The sequence below is a fragment of the Mauremys reevesii genome, linkage group 4 (assembly GCF_016161935.1).
Source record: "Mauremys reevesii isolate NIE-2019 linkage group 4, ASM1616193v1, whole genome shotgun sequence".
NCBI classification, from domain to species: domain Eukaryota; kingdom Metazoa; phylum Chordata; order Testudines; family Geoemydidae; genus Mauremys; species Mauremys reevesii.
In genome coordinates, this window is record NC_052626.1 from 141,670,485 (window position 1) to 141,691,354 (window position 20,870).

General features: G+C 54.5%; 1 protein-coding gene across 1 annotated transcript in view; it reads left to right on the plus strand.

Annotated features, from left to right (window-relative positions):
* ZDHHC5 (zinc finger DHHC-type palmitoyltransferase 5) overlaps positions 1-20,870 on the plus strand; it is a 41,527-nt gene that overhangs the window by 17,951 nt on the left and 2,706 nt on the right. Inside the window, exons 4-12 of the mRNA XM_039535418.1 lie at positions 13,950-14,071; positions 14,672-14,829; positions 15,402-15,574; positions 15,824-15,926; positions 16,040-16,131; positions 16,628-16,760; positions 17,167-17,290; positions 18,915-19,027; positions 19,723-20,594. Of these exons, the coding sequence (XP_039391352.1) occupies positions 13,950-14,071; positions 14,672-14,829; positions 15,402-15,574; positions 15,824-15,926; positions 16,040-16,131; positions 16,628-16,760; positions 17,167-17,290; positions 18,915-19,027; positions 19,723-20,594 (1,890 nt within the window). The remainder of the gene's footprint in view (positions 1-13,949; positions 14,072-14,671; positions 14,830-15,401; positions 15,575-15,823; positions 15,927-16,039; positions 16,132-16,627; positions 16,761-17,166; positions 17,291-18,914; positions 19,028-19,722; positions 20,595-20,870) is intronic.

The following is a 20,870-nucleotide window of genomic DNA, read 5'->3' on the forward strand; positions in this document are numbered from 1 at the left end:
TTGGTTTCCCTGGATAGTGATAGCAGCAATCAGGTGACAGTGGTGCAAGCCTGGTATGTTTCAATCTGCTCTCTCCACAGCCTGTGGTCAGGTATGGGAGCAGCCCAGTCCCAAACTGCCTCCAGTAGGATTGCTTACTAGGGCTGTCTTGTTTATTGCAGGTTTGCTTACAAGGGCTGTGCTGCTGGCATTGGTCCTAAAGCATTTGATTTGGAAAACAAAACACACATAGTTACATGGAGTTAAACAAACAGAAGAGAGATGAGGAGAAAAAAAGTAGGTTCCATGTAAAGACTTAAGATCATAGAAGATCAGGATTGGAAGGGACCTCAGGAGGTCATCTAGTCCAACCCCCTGCTCAAAGCAGGACCAAGCCCCAGACAGATTTTTGCCCCAGATCCCTAAATGGCCCCCTCAAGGACTGAACTCACAACCCTGGGTTTAGCAGGCCAATACTCAAACGACTTGCAGGCCCCTCATTGGCCTGTGATGATGATCCTCAGCAATGGGGTGTGAGAATCGGACTGGTGTGTGGGTTTCTATTTACACTGCCTGGATGGCTATCTTTGGAGACTTTGTAATTTTGTGGCCCATGTGGATCCTTCACTGCATCTTTCCAGCATGTAATCTGTGCTGCCCATTAGTCCATCTGAGACCTGACCTAGGATTTACGTGCTTAAGTCAAGAAGTCCATTTTAATGTATGGACTTAGTTAGGAGAGGCATCGAGTCACATAATATGGTTTAAACTAATTAGGGTCATTGGCCACTATTGAGACGAAGCTGCGAAAACAGCATTGACTTGAGTGAGAATAAAGACGGAAGTGAGCTATGTCCCTCATTCTCTTCTTGGAAGGAGGAAGAAGCTGTAAATTTGTATTGGGGGTTTCTCCTGAACATTTCCAATCATTTAGGACAGGGAAAGCCCTTTGGGATCCATTTCTCTCCCCCCTCCCTTCACACCCTTCCAGGCCTGCTCCCCTGAGTTGCTGTAAACCTAGTTTTCACTCTCTTTCCCCTTTGAAGACAATTTGGCCATCTATATAATCTCACCTTTCACAGAGGTTTCTTAATGTACAGCTGCTATTTGTCCCTTTGCTCAGATTCCTCCCAGAATTCCTAGCTGCCCTCTCTCCGGCTCCCTGATTAAGCAACACAATTGCCCACTTCTCCAAACAAGCTGCCATCTCTTATGTTTTAGTCTGTACCAAAAAAAGCAGCCAGTGGCTGCTAACCCCTCATTCCCTGTCCTCCTTCAGTCACCCCAATCCTTTTCCTTATGGGCATTCTGCAGACAGAAAAGCACCATCCAGATGCAAGGATGGGTTTGGATTTTCAGCTTGCTGTATAGTACTTGTAGTTTGAAAGCATTGGAAAGCCAGGTACCCTGAAAAGTACTATCTCAGGAGATATGAAATGGGATATAGTCTTTTGCACTGACAACTGCAGCTCTATTTCAGTCAGGGGGATGGTGAATGGGGTATGGATTCTCTGTCCTGCCTCTGGGGCCCCAGCCAAACCTGTGCCAGATCAGTAGTAATGGAAATTCATCTGCTCACAGCTATTCGGTTCCTGTTTGAAATGAGTTGAAGAGTGTATGGGTTGCAGGGATGGCTGTCGGCCCGTGTTCTTCTTGTCTCTTTCTTTACAATGAGCCTATTCCTATGATACTTGAGTGCCTTACATGTTTGTTAAAGTGAATATGCACATCTCTTCACTTGGTTTATTGGAGGCATTTTGGTGGCATTATTTTTGGCAGGCTGGGTTGTTTTATAGTGGATCTTTTCTTTTCTGAAGGTGCTGAGATTTATGGTCACTCTGATCTCTCTTGAGCTTGCCTGAATACTGATAAGGCTCAGTCTCCGACAGTCACATGAGTCTATCACAAAAAAGCCACTGGCATTGATTTTTCCATTTGTCAGTCTCAGCTGAGACCAAGGACTGAATGGGCCAAGGAAACCTAACTTCCCTTTCCATAGGAGGAAATGGGAGCTTGCTCCTGCCCCATGAGGGTGGGTGGGCAATAGTGAAAGTAAAGCAGGAAGTGTGATCAGATTTGCCTGGAATTGGAGTGGGCTGTGGTATCAGGCCTCCCAGTGGGCCTGTCACAGGGAGTCTGAGAAGAGGGTCCTAGCTGTATTGCACCCCTTGCAGTCTTGACAAAATACAACCACAGGGAGCTGGAGGGTTATTTGCAATGAGGGTTTAGAGAGAAACTGGAAAGGCCAGAATATCCCCCCCGCCGCCTTCACAGTTCAGCCAAGTGAATGTGATAATGCCAGCAGCATCTACTCTTAACTATACCGAGGGAAAGGTCAGAGTGCAGCACCAGAGTCAGACGTGGGGGGTTGTTTCCTGTGAAGCAATTGTCTCCCTGGGGGAAGTGAAATAGCCACTAGAAGAGGAAGAGGGGGGCGTTTTGGGGGTGTGATTGTGCCTGTGCTATAACAGCTATCTTTGGGGAGAGAGGAAGATCTGGCTGCATTAAAGAGCACGGTCTATGGCAGGGGTGGGCAAACTTTTTGGCCCTAGGGCCACATCAGATACAGAAATTGTATGAAGGGCTGGGTAGGGAAGGCTGGGGGAGGCTACGCCTCCCCAAACAGCGAGGCGAGGTGTGGCCTGGCCCCCTATCCAGCCCCCTGGAACTCCCACCCCCATCCAGCCCCCACAGTCCCCACCCCCCGACCGCCCCCGGGATCCCCGCCCCTATCCAATCTTCCCTGCTCCCCACCCCTTGACCACCCCTCCTGGGGTCCCCTATCCAATCCTCCCTGCTCTCCCCACCCCATGTTACCTGTGGGGTGGGGGAAAGGGGGGCTCAGTCCTTTCCCTGTGTGTGTCCCCTGCTAGTTTGGCTGCTTTCCCTGGTAGTCGGGCAGGGCTCGCTCCCTGTCTGGGCTTGGCTGCTGGGGACAGGGGCCAAGCACGCTGGGAGTGGAGGGGGGCCTGGCTTGCTCTGCCCCTGGCAACAGGACCCTTGACCGTCCTCCCTGGAACTCCCCCTGCCCCCTGATAGCGCCACCCTGGAGCACCAGGTCTGGCAGCGCTATAGCCGTGCCGCCCGGCCGGAGCTGCAGCCACGCTGCCCAGGTGCTGAGGGAACTGTGACTGCGAGGGAGGCAGGAAGGGAGGGGAGCAGAAAGGGAAGGGCCAGGGGCTAGACTCCGCCCCACAGGGAATTGGGCTGGCTCTCCGCAAGCCTGTCCTGACCCCGCTCCCTGGCAGGAGCTCAGAGGCCAGAGGGAAGGGTCCTGCAGGCTGGATGTGGCCCGCGAGATATAGTTTTCCCCCCTCTGGTCTATGAAGTAACTGGTTTCTCCAAGTGTGACTAGCAGAGAAACCATCTATGCCTCAGCTCCCAAAGTATGACTCAGTTTGCCTGGTAGGCTGGAACTGTTGAGTTTCCAAGCGCTCTGTTGTTATCTACAGTGGAAAGACAAGCCTCAACAACTCCTCTGGAAATCAGTTAGTTTCTCTCTAAACGTAAGAGCAAGCCTCAGTTCCCTGGGATTCAGATGGTCACTGAGGCTGCTATGTGGAGAACCCCACCTCCAGGCTAAAGGAGCATGGAAACATTCACTGTCCTTGCTGCTTCTCCCTGGGCATGTTGTGACTCAGTGTGGGGAAGTCCAGTCTAGCTAGGAGCATGAAAGACAGGAATGCGTTGCCCTGTCTATCTTCAAATAATGAGGCTTCCTTCCAGCATCAACCTGGGCCCCTGCTCTGCGAGGAGCAAATGGTACCTGCCTAGGACTTTCTTATCTCTGGTGCTTGGAGGGTGGATCCAGGCACTGTTGCCCTTGAGGAATTCTCACTGTGCTGAGAAGCTGAGTGTGGGAATCCTGGCATTAGTATCTGGTATGCGAATCTTTGTTTGCTTGGAGGGTGAAGGCTGGAACAATTAGCTAGTAGGACCTACACATCAAAGTGCACTAGTGTCAGGCTTCACATTTCCTGGAAGTGTGGATTCCACACACCCAGAGCACTTAGAGCAGGGATCGGCAATCTTTGGCACACAGTCTGCTAGGGTAAGCCCCCTGGTGGGTCGGGCCCGTTTGTTTACCTGCCGCATCCGCAGGTTTGGCGGATTGCAGCTCCTACTGGCTGCAGTTGGCCATTCCAGGCCAATGGGGGCTGCCAGAAGCGGTGCGGGCTGAGGGATATGCTGGTCGCCGCTTCCCGCAGCCCCCATTGGCCTGGAATGGCGAACTGCAGCCAGTGGGAGCTGTGATCAGCCGAACCTGCGGATGCGGCAGGTAAACAAACCGGCCGGACCCACTAGGGGGCTTACCCTGGCAGGCCGTGTGCCAAAGGTTGCCAAACCCTGACTTAGAGGCTGGTAATGTGAATCCTGATGCAAGCACACTGGTGTGCAGGTTCCACAACATAAAGGCTGGGCACGTGAATGCTGCCATTAGTTCCCTGAGCGTGGCTTCCACTGCCCGTGAGTGGCATGAAGGTGTGACTTGTGTTAGTGTGCTGTGCTGTGGCTGCTGATGTGCTTGGGAGCTGGAAGTACAGGTCTTACTGTGGCTGGTGTCAGGAACACTAAACCCCTGGGGTGTGGATCCTACAGATCTGGAAGAGAATGTTTTTTTCCCTTGTGGAATCTGGGCATCTCTGAACTTTGGCTCAGTTCCTAAACTCCTGCTCTGAAATCCCAGACTGGAATGGCTTTGAATCCCCAGCCTGCCGTTCTGGCTATAAAGTTCACTGTGTACTAAATGGTCTTGGTTTGGCAGCTTGCCTGCCTGGTGTGCTATAACTAGACCTGATATGGGTGGGTGTAGACTTTCCCTAGGGCAGATAGGGGAGATTGGGGAGCTGGTGCTATGCAATCACTTTAGTTTCCTGTTAACTACATGGAGAAGAATGTGTTGTGGAGGTTCTGAACACCCAAAACACTCTTGGAATGGAATAAAAAGATTCCCCACTAAAGTACTTGTCGTGAGCATTCCAGACCTCATTCAGAGTTGGGGAGGAGGATAAACTGTTGGAGTTAATCCCTTTGCTCCCTTTGCAGTTGGAGACTTGTTCTGTCACTGTTATGATTCTGATTCACTGGGATCACTATTGGGTCTGAAGTCAGGCTGCTTTTGTTTTCTCACCCAGATCATTCTTGAGTGTCCATCACTGTCTCTTAGAAACTTGACTGCTTCTTCCTGAAATGTCCAGGGGAGGGGGTCCACTTTCCTCCTTGCTTGGGTTTGAATTTGCCCTCTGTACTGGAATGTCCAGTGGGGGGTTCTGCCATTAATTCCCCTCAGGAACAGTACATCTCCCTTCTGGAAGACTGGTTACGTGCTTTGTTGGCATTGCGATGGGAGAGAGGAGATGGTGTGAAAGGTGCAGCTTTCCTATTAGAAGGTGAAGTTCCTCTGTTCCAGACACACACCTGCAGCTGTGCATGGCCTCTATTAGCTTGCAAAGGTCCAGCTTCCTACATTCTTCTTTGTGGTTTTTTTTGGCTCATTCACTACTTGAGCACTTATCATGCAAAGTGAGGTAACTAGGACCTAGTGACAAAGGCTGAATGGGTCTCCCTGACTGTTCCCCTTCCCTCTCATCCTGAAAACTTCAATGGGGCTTTACTTTCACTTTCTTGAAGGGAAGGAATCTTGCTCTTGGAGAGGGGGGAGCCATTCCAAAATTATACGTGTGACCCCCCACACACATCAGTCTTTTCCCTCTACTAGGCTCTCCCTTTCCTCCACTGGTTAGCAACCACATCTTCCTCTTCAGTTCCCTCCCCACAAGTTGCTGTCCTCCCAAAGCACCTCTCCTCCACTTCCTTTCCTGTTCAGCAGAGGGAAGAGCTAGGGAGTTGGGCAAAATTCCAACAATAGCTAATAGTCACTCTGAGCTGTAAAATCAAGGGTTCAAGGTCAGGGATTGGGGGTGACTCAGCTCTGCAGGGCCAGCTACTACTCAGCAACTCCCTGTGGTAGGAGGGAGGAGAGGACATTGCCGTGAATGTGGGGGCTGCCTTATAGGGAGGGGACCAAACTTACTCCCCGCCTTGTGGGCAGAGAGGGGACCAGCCCATCTCCTCCCCTGGATTCACCTGCATGGACCTGCTAGGGAGCTGAGGTCTCAACCCCCTCCCTAGACTGCCAGGAGCTGAGTGGGTTCAGAGCTCTGGCCCTCCGGAGTGGAGAAGGTGCGAGTGGTTCCCACAATCACTGACCTTGAAGCCCTGACCTCACAGCTGAGCGAGTATATTGCTGCTATTGGAGTCTTGCCCAACTCCCTATCTCTCTTACTGCACCATGCTATGCACCACCAGGGGCTTCACAGCTCCATGTGGCTGCAGGCAGTCCAGAAACTAATCAACTGATGGCAACTCAGTGAGTGACTCCTTCAGTGCTTATAGCTTGGCTGTTTGCAGTCTCTCTCCAGCTGTCTTGAAGGAGTGAAGTTCAGCTGCTTTTGCAATGTCCTTGGGTATAGATAGCTATATGAGGGCCTGCATTCCAACTTCTGCCCCATGTGCTCTCCCTATTGTATCTTTCCTGGCTGATTAATAGTCACCTCACCTCTGCCAGTGGCCCCAGATCAAGAGGTACTTTCTTCTCTCTCTGGGAGCGAGGAGCAGAGGAAGAAGCTCTGCCCTTTTGGGGGCCCTGTGAGTGTCTTATCCGTTTGCAAAAACACTAGCAAAGTGAAAAGCGTCATTCTACCAATCCCTTGAATGGCTTTTCTAACCATTCCGCACACCCTCCTGGGCCAGTGTCACGCAGTTGAGCTTACAAGGAGCGCTGGAGTGGTGGGAAATGGGCAGTTATTACAGAGGCTAAGTTTCACAGTCGTGGGTCCTGTGGTATGGCATGTGGGTCTTCCATTATGATGACCTTTGGAATCGCAGTCTAATAGCAGCATGGCTCAGAGTTCAGGTCCTGAGCTTCCCTTGCTGGCAGGGACTGGACCCCAGAAGAAAGGTGGAATGAGCACCTTGAGTCGCTGAGCAATTCCCAGGCCAGCCTTTGTGGGGAGAGGATACAAACCATACACAGATATATTGCTAAACCCAAAGTACGGGCTCATTGGTATGCTGTAGATTCACAGGTGTCTTGGCTCTCCTTGCTAGCCATGCTAGTTCAGCTCTTGCCCTGCAGGAATGCTTGGCAGATGTTACCAGTGAGGGGTATTGGAGTCGCCTGTAATCCTAGGAATACTGTAGCCTTGCCTAGTGGATGGAGTGGTTAGTATGAGGGGTCTTTCCCTCCTTCTCAGTCCAGGGTATGGCTTCATTGCATAGTTAACATGGGTGCTTGGCACCTGGGTCTGGGCACCCGAGGTTAGCATAGCCTGAGGGTTTCTCCACAGCAAAGCCCCATCCACATTATTGTGTCCTCACTGTTTCGGCACTTGCCTGTGTGTGTGGGAACATATCCCATGGCTCTGTGTGCAGAGATGCTCTAGGATTTTTTTCCTAGTCAGTTGTCAATTGAAAGAGAACTTGTCTGTCCTTTGGGAGGAATTATGGGGAGACTATGGAGGATTATCAGCACTCAAGTGAGTTAGCCTGTGTCTTCATTGCAAAGTGGGCAGGTTCCAGCCCAAGTTAAAGTGGGGCCTGGATTCTAACTCCCCCCACCCCAGGTAAGTTAGACTAGGCTTAAACCACCTCCCAGTTTGGGGTTTTTCTGTGTGGATTGTAAGGGGTCTTGGGCTAGAGTCTGAGTTAACTGTGCAGAGAAGAGATACATACCCTTACTGATGTGACATATTCTGAGATAGCGAGCCAGGTGCAGTGTCTTGGTGTCGCTTCTGCCCTCACCTTTCCCTAAGGAAAGCCCCATGTGTTGGGTGTGATTTCAGAGGGGCTTCCACCTGTACAAACTGCACTCTTATTTATCCTATGCTGTGATTGCTCATCAGCAGCATGTGTAACGAGGGAACCATGAGACTCAATTGCCAAGTGTAACCCTCCCGTAGCAGTGTTTCTTCCTTCCTTTCTCAGACAGTGCATGTTTGGTTCCTGGCCTGAATCTTTGTAGGCAGCCACTGTAGAGAACATAAAGTGGCAGAAGTGGTCTTTAAAGCCTTTAAAGTGGAGCGACTTCCCCCTTCCTCAGTGAGTCATGGGCTGCTGGATTTCTCTGCACCACCCCTTATCTGACACCATCTGTCAGGCAGTCAGGCCTCTGCTGAGGTGAATTGTAGAGTCAGTCCCTCCCCATTTGCTTGGCCAGCCCAGTCAGGGCACTTGGTGCTGTACAATCCATAAAGGAAAACACAGTCTGTGCCCCAAGAAGCTGTTGGGCTACCCTGAACAGATGAGACGGTTCTAGGTATTGCGTCAGGAGAGGGGGGAGGAATGGCCAGATGCCCAGGGTGCCAGTGAGATGACGATCACTTTTGAGAGTGGATTGACACTGAAAGATGCAAGATTTAAGGAGGAATTTGTCCAAACAAAAGGGGTGGTGGTGGTGATTAGGTGCCCAGGAAACAGCCCCACGTATAAGGGGCAGCTTGGATGCAGTGAGGAAGGAAGGCGGCTTGGGCAGGGGCTGAGCAGTGCAGAGCTTTGAAGGGGAAGGCAGTGAGGGGGGAATCAGGGAGGAGTTGGGGGTTGATGTGGTCTGAGTTGTGGCAGAAAGGAGGATTTTTAGCCACCCCAGGAAGGGTGTCCTTCAAAAGCACGGTGGTTTTGCTCCTTGTCTGCCTGCTCCTTGCAAGGCTTTTCCCATGCAGGGTGCCCCTGGCTGGCTTCTGGAGTGCAGCTTCATGTGCCATTCTGAATCACTGTGGGGGGAATCCCCCTGCCAGGAACGGAAAGGATTGAAAGCCACCCCCTCTACCCCACACACTTTTGTTTCCTTTCTGGTACTGATCTAAAATTACTAAAACCTGGCTAGAATCAGGGATGGTGTAAGGCTGCTTGGGTGCTCGCAGCAGTCACATGCAAACCAAGCTTGATGCTGTTAGTCAGGCACAGAATGAACGTGCTAGGGGTGGGGTCGTGACACCCCAGGCTGCCTCAGTTTCACTTCACACAGCCTGCATAGTACATTGTTCTCAGTCTCTGAATTGTGCATGATGGGCAGTACTTAGCTTTCTGTGGCTAGTGGCTGTTCAGGTAGGAAGGAACCTAGGTTATGGCTCATTGCAAGAGGGGCTTGTTGGAGCAGAAATTGCAATCTGTAGCACCTCTGCTATCCAAGGACTTTGTGAGTATTAGTGGATTTAGCCTTCTCCCTGCCCCCGCCTCCCTGTGTGTGAGACTGATGGGGAAACCCAGAAGGGAAGTGATTTGCCCAAAATCACTTAGCAGGTCTGTGGCAGAGTGTGGGACAACACCCAGGAGCAGGGCTCAAGCCATGCCAGAATGCTCCAGTACACGGTTTCGGCACCTTTTTTAGGAGCCGGAATGGCATTCCAGTACTTCTGCTAGTCCTGGTCCAGGCGACTCCTTTCCCTCCTGGGTTGCAGAGCATCCTTTGGGGCTGTTCAGTCAGTGAGAGAGTCACCACTTCCTCCACCCAGGCCAAACATGGTGTGAGAAAGTGAGAGCTTGCCTGGTGGTGGATATTTTGGGAGGGACACTGACCTGGATGCAGGCTCTCTTCCCATGGCCTGCCAGGAGAGAGTGATGGGAATTAATTGGGTTAATTATCAGGTGGGAAATGAGCAAGCCTGCCCCAACACCGCCTCCAGCTGGGTGTGGCCACCAGCACCTCCCTTTCATTTACCTGCTCTCTGGCCATCTCTCCTTTCTCCCCACGCCCTTATCTCCCTCCGCCTCCCTGCCCTTCTTTCATCTCTCTCTCCCACTGCTTGAAGCTGCATGCCAGGACAGGTGTGTGCAGCGGCTCCTCCCTTGGTTTCCAGGACAGGCACATATTATTTACCTCTCCCTTGCCTCTCAGAACATGACTCCTCTTCCTACCAGTCCCATCCAGGCCTCACTCCACCTGCTGGCAGCTCCCCGCCTTGCCAGGCACTCCTAGAACAGGCACCACTAACAGAGCATGTGTGCAGGGGCAGCACAGGCAGTGGCAGTGCTTGCTTCCCCCAGCAGTGTCTAACTCTAGCCCTGGGGTGATGAGAGACTCTTCAGTCTGTGGCCTGTCCAGCCATAGTCCCTCTGCTGAGACTACTAATGGGGAGGATTAAGTAAGTGCTGGTGACTTTGGGATGGGAACATCTGTGCACTGAGAAATGTACCAAGGCCCTTCCCAGTTCCCCTGGCACAAGCAGTACAAATGGCCGTGATGGTTCTGACTGCATCACTACTTCAGCAGCATGATGGGAAACAAAAGTGGGATAGGAGTAACTCACTATGAACCACTGGATTGGAACTGATGCCCTAGAGCAGACAGACTGTGTCCAGTTCCCCCAGCCCTCCCCTCTTCCCCGCAGCCTGCCGCCTAGCCCTTTCCCCCCGGCACCACTGGACTGCTTGCCTCTTGCTAGGCCTAGGCTGTAGGTGTTGGCATTTGAACATCTCACACTTTGGTTTTGGTTAGCAGTCCCAGAGCCAGGGTTCATATAGCCCACCCCTGCCTTCCATTGGAGATTGCCTGTGTTCCCACTGACCTGCATGTGAGAGGATGGTTAAAGTGGGCTTTTCTGTCCTAGCTGTCCCTTTAAAGGGACTGTTCAGTGATCCGTCTGGCAGCGGAGGAGGGGCTGGAAGAGAAACAAGGAGCAGTGGGGTATGCCATCCCTGCCCAATTTAGTGTGTGCCCCACAACTGCTGCCCCAGACTCTGAGGCTACCATGGATTACCCCAGTCATGCCATATGTCATCCTTTTCAGCACCCATGCGCTCTCCTCTCTGTCTCTGTGCTCCTGCTGCCTAAATCCCTCTGCGTGTATTGCAGACTGCTCTGAGTTGGGGGTGGGAGGGGGGAGAGGGACAGATGCTGCCCTAGATCTGTGGGATTAAACTCCCAGCAGCAAAGCAGATTAGGGTATTACACCGGCGCCTTCAAGGGGAAGCCCACTATCTCCTGAGCCCAAGCTCCTCCAGGGGAGGAGGGACGGTGATTCCCCTACCAGTGTACACCGTTTCTGACACCACTCTCGGCATCCCTCCAAACCCTCCTGGGATTCTGGAGGAGCTGTTAGCCAGCCAGCCAAACACCCAGCAGTATGTGTGGGTGAATGGGGGGGCTCCATCTAGATCAGGGGTAGACAACCTATGGCACGGGCACGCGAGCTGATTTTCAGTGGCACTCACACTGCCTGGGTCCTGGCTACCATTCCGGGGGGCTCTGCATTTTAATTTAATTTTAATTGAAGCTTCTTAAACATTTTGAAACCTTATTAACTTTACCTACGACAATAGTTTAGTTATATATTATAGACTTCTAGAAAGAGACCTTCTAAAAACATTAAAATGTATCACTGGTACACAAAACCTTAAATTAGAGTGAATAAATGAAGACTCAGCACAGCACTTCTGAAAGGTTGCCGACCCCTGATCTAGAATGAGGGGCACCTGAGCCCTGTCTCCCCTGTGGCACATCTTGCCCTCCCACACCATATGAGTTTTCCAGAGAGTGGGTGGTGGCATATTTCTAAGGGATGTCACACCAGTAACATCACTTGCACCGCAGTACACAATCCTACTCTGTAGTGACTCCTGCTCTTCCAGTCATGACTTCTACTTTGCCAATGCACCTCAGTCTGGCTCCTGCCCGCCCCACCCTCATCAACTCTGCCAATCCATCTGCATCCTGGCCTTCAGCACTGAAATGCACCTCAGGGTTCATAGGAGCCCTTTGATGTATGGGGTCTGGTTAATTCCAACGGGTCTGGGTATCGTGGTGGGGATTCTCTAAATAAGGTTGGAACTCCCTTATCACTATCTACCCTATTTTGACCTCCACCCAAACAGGCTTAGCAATAGGAGAGTATTAGCCATTGTGGATCTCAGACCCACCACCCATGACTGAACTAGATTTTATTATTTGTATTACAGTAGCACATAAAGGCCCTGGCCAGGGACCAGAGCATGACTGAACTAAGCACTGTACGTTATTTATTAGGAGTATTGTGGTAGCACCTAGTAGCCCCAGCCAGGGACCAGAGCACCATTGTGTGGGTGCTGTATAATCACAGAAGAAAAAGGTGGGCCCTTCCCAGATTGCCACTCTGATTCCATCCTCCTTGCTATAACTAGAGACCTTTTTTCCCAAAGTATCCCATCCTCCTGTGCAGCCTTGGTGCTTGTGACTTCCCTTTGTCCCCCAGAGGGCACTGGGGAGCAGACAATGAACTTCTTTGCCACCCCCTGCCCCCATGGCAGAGTTAGGACTGTTTGAGGAGCCTTAACTGACTGTCCCTGCATTCAGACCTAGGAGCTCTTTTTCATTTGGATGTTCTGCTTGGGTTCTTTCTGCTCAATAGCCGCTTTCCCCACTCTCCCTGCACATATTGTGTGGGACATTTTTTTCTCTTGCAAGCTCTCTGTGTGTGGAGCTGCTGGTCAGACTGGCTTATCCTGTTTCTCCCCCTCACTGTCTAGTTTGCCTTAACGAGTTGGGTCAGTCCTGCTTTCGGTTAGTCCAGGGCTCCCTCTGTTTTAGGTAATTTGGAGGCCCTATTCCTGTAGTGTCTCAGCACCTCATACCCCATGTGAGGCAGCGCAGTGCTATTATCCCCATTGTACAGATGGGGAACTGAGGCACAGAGGGGCCATGCAACTTGCACAAGGTTACACAGGGAGTCTGTGGTGGCAGAGCAGGGACTTGAACCCAGCTCTCCTAAGTCTTGGACTGGAGCCCTAACCGCTGGGCCATCCTTCCTTGGGCACAGACTGGGGGCGTGGTTAGGTCCCACACAGCAGGATAGAACCATCATTTAACTGACCATCTTGTCCTCCAACATGGCTGAATTTGGAGGGGACATTTGTGATGGGGTGAAAGGGGAGGACTGTTCCTCACTCTCCCCTTCCAGTGGATTTTCCAAGCTGGTCGGAGGGGCCCAGCAGAATGCTTCCCTTATGTGCCCACTGCTAATCATTTCACTTCCTGGACTCTCTGGGTTCCCCATGCCCAGCAGCTACTGTTCAGAGTGTGGCGGGTACGTGCTGCATTTCAAAGTCAGCTACAAGAGGGTAGGGAGAGGTTATGGGAATGAGTTTCTATACCAGCCAGCTCAAGCAAGAGCTGGTGCTCAGTGGAATAAGGTTAGGATCTAGCCAGGGGACCTGTGGCCCAGGAGACAGGCCAGTACCGTTGAGCATTGTTTCTGCTGGAGGGCCCAAGTGCCGCCTCTGTCCCAGAGGAGGGACGCAATCAGTTCTGTGTACCCTAGTCTCCTAGTGCTGCTTGGCTATTTGGCATACCCCGTCCCGCTGAGAAGGCTGCAGGCGAGTTTCCAAGTGCACTGTTGTCCTGGTTGGCTCTTCTGGAGAGAACCAAGGGGAGTGGCCTGTTGCGGGAGGGGAAGGGTTAACGGCTGTGTGTTGGGAATTCTTTGGCTCCTGTGTGATGTGATTCCTAAGCTCCCCTGTGGAGTATGAATCCCCTCCTCCAGTGTTCGCCCAGTGGGAAATATGACCCACCTGTCGGGGGTGGAATCTGGACTTCCACTTTGGGACACTGCAAAGCACAGCAGGGACAGCTTGTCCAGTGCCCAGCACGTCCATCCCCTTGCTCTGTCCTCTGCCCAGCTGCTGCCCTACTGAGCTCTGCAGCAAGGAGCAGCAGTGGGGAAAGGGTATTAAAGGCCACTCTTGCTGCCTTCAGACACAGGGTTGAGGGCAGGACTCTATCCTCCCTCCTTTCCAGTTCGCAGCTCCAAACGGCATTGCCTGGAGTCCCTCCTTGGCTAGATGACTCTGAAGGGCTTCTCTTGGGGTTGCAGAATGCAGTTATTAGACTAAATTGGGGAAGGGTTGGTGGGAAGGGCTGGGGGCATCCTATCTAGAGTCCAATTAGGTCATGAGTCAAGGTGATTTTGCATTGTCTCACCTCTTGTGTCTGTGTGCAGGTGCCCAGGGCTCAGCCTATACATCTCCCCGATCATCCCCATCTACAATGCTGTTGTCTTCCTCTTCGTGCTGGCCAACTTCAGCATGGCCACCTTCATGGACCCGGGTATATTCCCACGAGGTGAGAGCAGTTCCCGCTTCAGTGCAGCCCAGGAAGTGTCTTGTCAGGAGCCAGCTCTTTCCATGCTCTGCTGATGACGGGACAAGGGCTGATACCCCAGATCTCCAGCTTCAGGGCATAAGGCTGGCCACAGGGCTGAGGAAAGAACCTCTTGCCCTGGTTATATGGTATTGTGCTGGGACATGCATTGTGAGGGTTTTCCTTTTTCTGTCATGTCTGGTATTGGCCGCTGTTGGAGCCAGCATTCTGGATCAGATGGACCGATGGCCAAAACAGATATAAATCCTGTATTCCTGGATCAAGTCCCTGAGCCTCCCATGGTCAGCAGACATCTGAGAGGCCAAGGCCTAGGAGAACCTCCCGATAGATGGTTCAGTATTTGGGGCCCTCTAGATGGCCCCCATGCCTGCTCAGAATGCAGACTTGGGGATTTTCCTGTTAGGGGGCAGCTGAGGTGTCCAATGTAACAGCGTCGGGATAGCGAAGTCGGAGGGTTCTCAGAAGCTCTCCCAACTTGTGGGGGCAGATAGCAGCTGGGTTTGGCCTGTGACTTCCCAGTGCTCTGACATATTGCTCTGCTGGGCATTTCCCCTCCCTCAGCAGAGGAAGATGAGGATAAGGAGGATGACTTCAGAGCCCCACTCTACAAGACAGTGGAGATCAAGGGCATCCAGGTGCGCATGAAATGGTGTGCGACGTGCCGCTTCTACCGGCCCCCGCGCTGCTCCCACTGCAGCGTCTGTGACAACTGTGTGGAGGTGAGGAACCGCCGGCAGGGTGCAGGCTGGACTGCAGTGATCTGAGCTACTGTGCCTGCAGCACCCTGTGTATTGCACAGCTCCGCGTGCCAGTGGTGGTCCTGTACTGTGCTTGGCTGCAGGACATGGAGGGTGGCTCTGTCTGTATTGCACTCTATTTGCCCTATGGCTTATGGGGTGAGGACCCTAGAGGACAAGGGCATATTGTGCTCCGGTTCCCTGTGGCAGGGGGGTGGGAGAGCCTTCTGCTCTGATCACCATGAAGTTCAGACAGCGAGGGTTCTGCACTCTGATCCCAGGTAGGGGTCTGTGCTCTCCCTGGAGGGTGAGGAACCATGGGAAGGGGTGGGGTGGCATGGCAATTTTGTGCTCCACTCTCCCTGTGAGGGGAGGAGCTGTGGGGTTGGGTGAGGTGGCATGGCAATCCTGTGCTCTGCTCTCCGTTCAGGGTGGGGTAGCAGGGGGGGGCTGTGTTCTGCTTGCCGCATGGTGCAGGTTTGCTAGCGCCTGTAGCCCTCTGCTGTTGAACAGAAGCCTCTGACTGTTTTCTGCCCTTCTCTTGTAACTGGCAGGAGTTTGACCATCACTGCCCCTGGGTGAACAACTGCATCGGGCGGCGCAACTACCGCTACTTCTTCCTCTTCCTGCTCTCGCTCACCGTGCACATCATGGGCGTCTTCGGCTTTGGCCTACTCTATGTCCTCTACCAGATCGAAGAGCTCTCTGGGGTCCGCATGGCCGTCACGTATCCTCCTCCCATCTCTACGGTGCAGTGAAATCCTGCCTAAAACAGCAGACCAGGAGAGGGGGTGTCTCCCATGGGTGTGGGGATGCCAGGAGATGAGCATTGCAGGTTGGGGAAGGGATGTCTCCCGGGTGCATGGGGGTGCCAGGAGAAGAGCATTCCCAGTCGGGGCAGGAGGAGCAGTGGGGCTTGAAGCGGGGAGTGTATATGAGAACAGCACTGTGGTTGGTTCCTTGACTTTGCTGGCAGCATGGCTGTGATGTGCGTGGCTGGCTTGTTCTTCATCCCTGTAGCTGGCCTTACGGGGTTCCACGTGGTGCTGGTAGCCAGGGGACGCACTACCAATGAACAGGTACGTACTCTACAGGCCACAGGTGTTTGGAGGGTGAGAGGGAGAGCGGTGGCCGGCCTCCCCTCCCTGCATCTCCGTACTGCCTCCCCTGAATGGTTTTCTGTCTCCCACAGGTTACGGGTAAATTCCGGGGTGGTGTGAACCCCTTCACCAACGGCTGCTGTAAGAACGTCAGCCGTGTTCTCTGCAGCTCCCCAGCCCCCAGGTAAGTCTGCCCCACCTGCTACAGGGAGATCCGAGCCAGCCCCTTGGTCCCAGGCCTGCTTAGCTGTTCTGGGAGGTGGATGTCCTCATGTGAGTGTCTGCTTCGCTAGGGCAAGTCCCTGCTCCTCTGTTTTAAATCCAGACCTGCCCCTGGGTGTTCTCAGCGCAGCTACCAGCATCATGCTCATTGAGGCACTTGCCTGGGGGAGCCGCGTTCAGGGGAGCCTCCTGGCTTTGTGGGAGGCTTAGATGTCCCCTGTAGAATTGCTTGGTGATTGGGGAACTGCATGGCTAAAAGCACCCTCATTCTGGGCTTAGCATCATAGAGCGCATGGCTCTTCTCTCCCCCTCCGTCTCGTGGGGGTCCCTCCAGGGCGTGCAGCTCCTTCCCGTAGAATGCCAGCCAGGCAGGAGCAGTCTGCGTGCATAGGGCACTGTCCCAGCTCAGCCGCTCTCGTGTCGAGTTCAGTGCTTACCTCTCCCCTGTGCTTCACTAGATACCTCGGACGACCAAAGGCAGAGCAGACAGTGTTGGTGAAGCCGCCTTTCCTGCGGCCTGAGGTGTCGGATGGACAGGTCACTGTCAAGATAATGGACAATGGTATCCAGGCTGAACTGAAGAGAACAAAGGTGAGGAGGACGGCACCTGGGCAGGGAGATCCCAGGGGGTGCAGTGTGCAGCCGTGAGTAGGAACCGAGTGAGCCTTTCATGTGCTCCCTTTCTTCCCCTCTCTGTGGTTTCACTGTGTTCATCTAGCCTGCCCCGCAACTGAAGCCGTGTTCCTTCCACGTGGCGGCCACTGCTGCATGAGGCTCACACCCTCCCTCTCTCTCTCTCCTCCCGGGTAGCTCCAAGGCACCTCTTCCCTTCCCACCTGGCATCTGAGCCGCAAGTGGACATTGCTCCTGGGATGCCTTGTCAGCCAGGAGGCAGCAGGGCCCCTTTAACACCACCTCACCGCTGCTGAGCCCAGCGTGGAGGACCTGGCGTCCTGCCCCACCCTTCTGATTGCTCCTCTGCCCTTTGTCTCTGCAGTCCAAAGGAAGTCTGGACGTGATGGAGAGCCAGTCTGCCGATGCTGAGCCACCACCCCCACCCAAGCCAGACCTCAGCCGCTACACAGGTCTGAGGACGCACTTAACCCTGGCCACCAATGAGGGTAAGGAAGGCATGCCAGGCTGACGAGCAGCTGTGCCCCACCCGTCTCAGGGAGGGGAGCCCATGGGCACAGCCCAGGATCGAGGTGCATCGGCAGAGCCCAGGGCTGGATAGCAGCGGGGGCTGCAGAGCTGTGCGTAGAAGCGACTGGGCAGTTTTAGAAATGTCTCTTGGAGCATTTACAGGGCTTAGTTTGTGTTGCACACAGCCTAGTGAAGGGCAAAGCGGAGCTGGTGACTGCGTTGCCTAGATTGCACTGATCCCTGGCTGGGAAGGTTGCTGCGGTGACTCTCTGGACTAGCGAGTTAGAATGGTTTGTGCTGCTACCCTTGTGTGTGGGAAGCTGGGATCCAGAGGGGGCCTGAATCTTGTCTGTAGCCTGATTTCACGATGGTGGTGCCTGTCCTGATGTGTAGGTGGGAGCACAGATGCTAGTGCTAATTTCCCTCATGTAGGCATTATCGCTGGCTCCTGGCCTGCCAGTTCTGTCCCCCGCTAGGAGAGGGAATCCAAGGGAATGTGTGTGGAGAGGAGACATGGTCTGGTGACTAGACTATTTTCCTGGGAGTCCAGAGCTCTGGGCTCTGACTGACTCACTTAGTGACACCTTGGGTGAATGGCTTCCCCTCTCTGTGCTGTGGTTTCTCCAAGTGTTTGCCTGCCTCTGAGAGATGGTGTTGAGCTCTATCTGTGGGGAGAGGAGGCATGAGCTACTGGGGTCATTGCAGAGGAAGACACTGTCCTTGTCCCAAGCTGTTTCCCAGCTGACTGGACCCAGCAGTTCACACTCCCCATAGGATGGGTCTGTGCTGGAATGTAGCGAGGCTCCATAGGCAGAACTACAGGGTGTGGTGGAAGAAGCGGCATTTGGACAGAATGGGGCTAGGGTGGAGGCAATTCCAGGGTTAGTGTGGGAGGAGCTGGAGCAGCGGGAGAAGAGGCTTTGGAAGAGGCGGATAAGATCTGGGCAGGGGTAGAGCCTCGAAGGTGACAGTAAGATGCCTGGCCTTGAGGTGAGGGCAAGCTGTGACGTCTGTAACGCCAGTTGGACAGAGCTCCCAAAATGCCCAGCACGCCTCCCCACCCTCCCTTGTCAGGAAGAGGAGAGTTGCGGGCTTCTGCCTGCGCTCAGAACAGGCAAGGCTCTTGTGTTGGAGCAGTGTTAAAGACAATCCACAAAGCCCGTCCCCTGGGCACCAGGGCAGGACAGTTCCGCTGCAGCATATCTCCAGCATGGTTAGTGGAGCCCCTTGAGTATTGCGCAGCTCAGTGTGGTGTTTCTCCGCCAGTCACAGGACCCCTTGCTCAGCAGAGTGGAGCCGAGAACCCATGACCCAGCGCTGGCCAGGCTGCACGCAGGGCTGGAAGCTGCCTGCCTGATCTCACTGTTGGGAAATGACCCTCCTGCTCCATTTCATCCCATTCCCAGTGCTGCCTTTTGGCCCATCTAACCCAGTTCCTCCCCCTCCTTGGCGTCCCAACCCCCATCCCAGGCTCAGAGACGGTTCTCACGGATCAGCACGATGACTGTGGTGTTCCCCAACTGCAGGGAGAGGACCCTGCGGTGAAGCCGCGAATACCGTGTGTGAGTGTCTCTCTCTCTCTCTCTCTCCCCCCCTCCACAGACAGCAGCTTGCTAGGCAGGGACAGCCCTCCAACTCCGACCATGTACAAGTACCGCCCTGGCTACAGCAGCAGCAGTGCCTCAGCTGCCATGCCGCACTCCACCAGCGCCAAGGTAAGGCTGCCCTTGGAAGGCCCTGGGGGCTGGCCCAGACTGCAGGGCGAGGGTGGGGAGTGACTCTGAGGAGATGCCCGTGGGCAAGTGGAGGCAGTGGAAGGGGGATATGCAAGGACTAAGTGTCTCAGAACGTGTTGGTTGGGTCCAGCCCCAGGCCACCCACCCAATCCTTGCCATTGGGCTGTGATGTTATAAGGGGACAGGTTCATGGTTCCCACAGGACTCAGGCTTGTCCTCAGAGGGCAGTGCTGGGAGAAGGGCCGGGGCCCTTCTGAAGGGGATGTAACCCCAGCTCCTGAAGCTGAACTTGCAGGGCAGTGCGGGGTGGGGTGCTGAGTTCCCCCTGCCTTATCTCTTGGGATGTGTCCCCTGCCCTGCCTCCAGGGATGCCCTATGCCAACCCTACAGGGCAAAGCTGGGGGGAACGTGGGGGCTGGGCTGTGAGGGGCTCCGGACCCTTTTAGGGGAGACCTTGCTTTGAGCTCCTCTGCCCTGTCTCTGGGGATGCCTGGTGAGGAGTCTGCAGGGTGGAACCCTGGGAAATGGGGTAGGGGCTGGGCTATCTCTGGAGGTGCCTTGTTCCAGCCCCCAGGACAGTATGGGGGGCACGACAGGTTGGAGTGGGTCTCTAGTTCTGTGGGTATTAGGTGAGGGGGTCTCTGACTATATCGTGCATCTCCTGTGCCCTGCAGCTGAGCCGAGGGGACAGCCTGAAGGAGCCCACCTCCATCGCCGAGAGCAGCCGGAACCCCAGCTACCGCTCGGAGCCGAGCCTGGAGCCCGAGAGCTTCCGCTCTCCCACCTTCGGCAAGAGCTTCCACTTTGACCCACTGTCAAGCGGCTCGCGCTCCTCTAGCCTCAAGTCGGCCCAAGGCACAGGCTTCGAGCTGGGCCAGCTTCAGTCGATCCGCTCAGAGGGCACCACCTCCACCTCCTACAAGAGTCTGGTGAACCAGACGCGCAATGGCAGCTTATCGTACGACAGCCTGCTCACCCCCTCTGAAAGCCCCGACTTCGAGTCAGTGCAGGCTGGGCCGGAGCCGGAGCCCACCATGGGCTACACCTCGCCCTTCCTCTCGGCCCGCATCACCCAGCAGCGTGAGGCCGACCTGCACAGCCGCTTCCCTGGTGCCGGCTCGCCCAAGCACCCACCCCCCTGCGAGCCCTCACCCATGCGCTATGACAATCTCTCCCGCCACATTGTGGCCTCCATGCAGGAGCGGGAGAAGCTGCTGCAGCAGTCACCTATCCCGCCACCCCTGGCCAGGGAGGAGGACACGGGGCTGGTGGACTCGGGCATCCAGTCAACACCGGGCTCCAGCAACGCCCCACGCACCAGCTCCTCCTCGGACGATTCGAAGCGCTCACCGCTGGGCAAGAACCCGCTGACCCGCCCGGTGCCACCCCGCTTCGGCAAACCGGAGCCACTCCGGGTACGCTCGCCTGACCCGCCCACTGCCCCCCAGCTGGGCAAAGTCATGTCTTACAGCAGCCAAAAACAGTCGCCTCAGGCCAGCATCCCAGAGACAGAGGAGGTGGCCTTGCAGCCATTACTGGCGCCAAAGTAAGTACCAACTCCGCCCACCGCGCGCTTTGTGTGTTCTGTGACTCGGCGGGGGACAAGCTGCCTGGGCCATGCCGACGGAGGAGCTCGGAGGGAGCCGACAGCACGCAGGAGGGAGAGGCTGGGGGTGATCCACAAGGAGTCCTGCCTGCCCTCGTCTGGCCCTTCCCCCTCCTCCCTCCAACACATGAGCCAGAAAGCGTGGTGTGAGACAAACCCTCTCCTCCCCTCCCTCCCCCAGCCATGCCCCTCCTCTCCCCTTCCACCCAGGGAGAG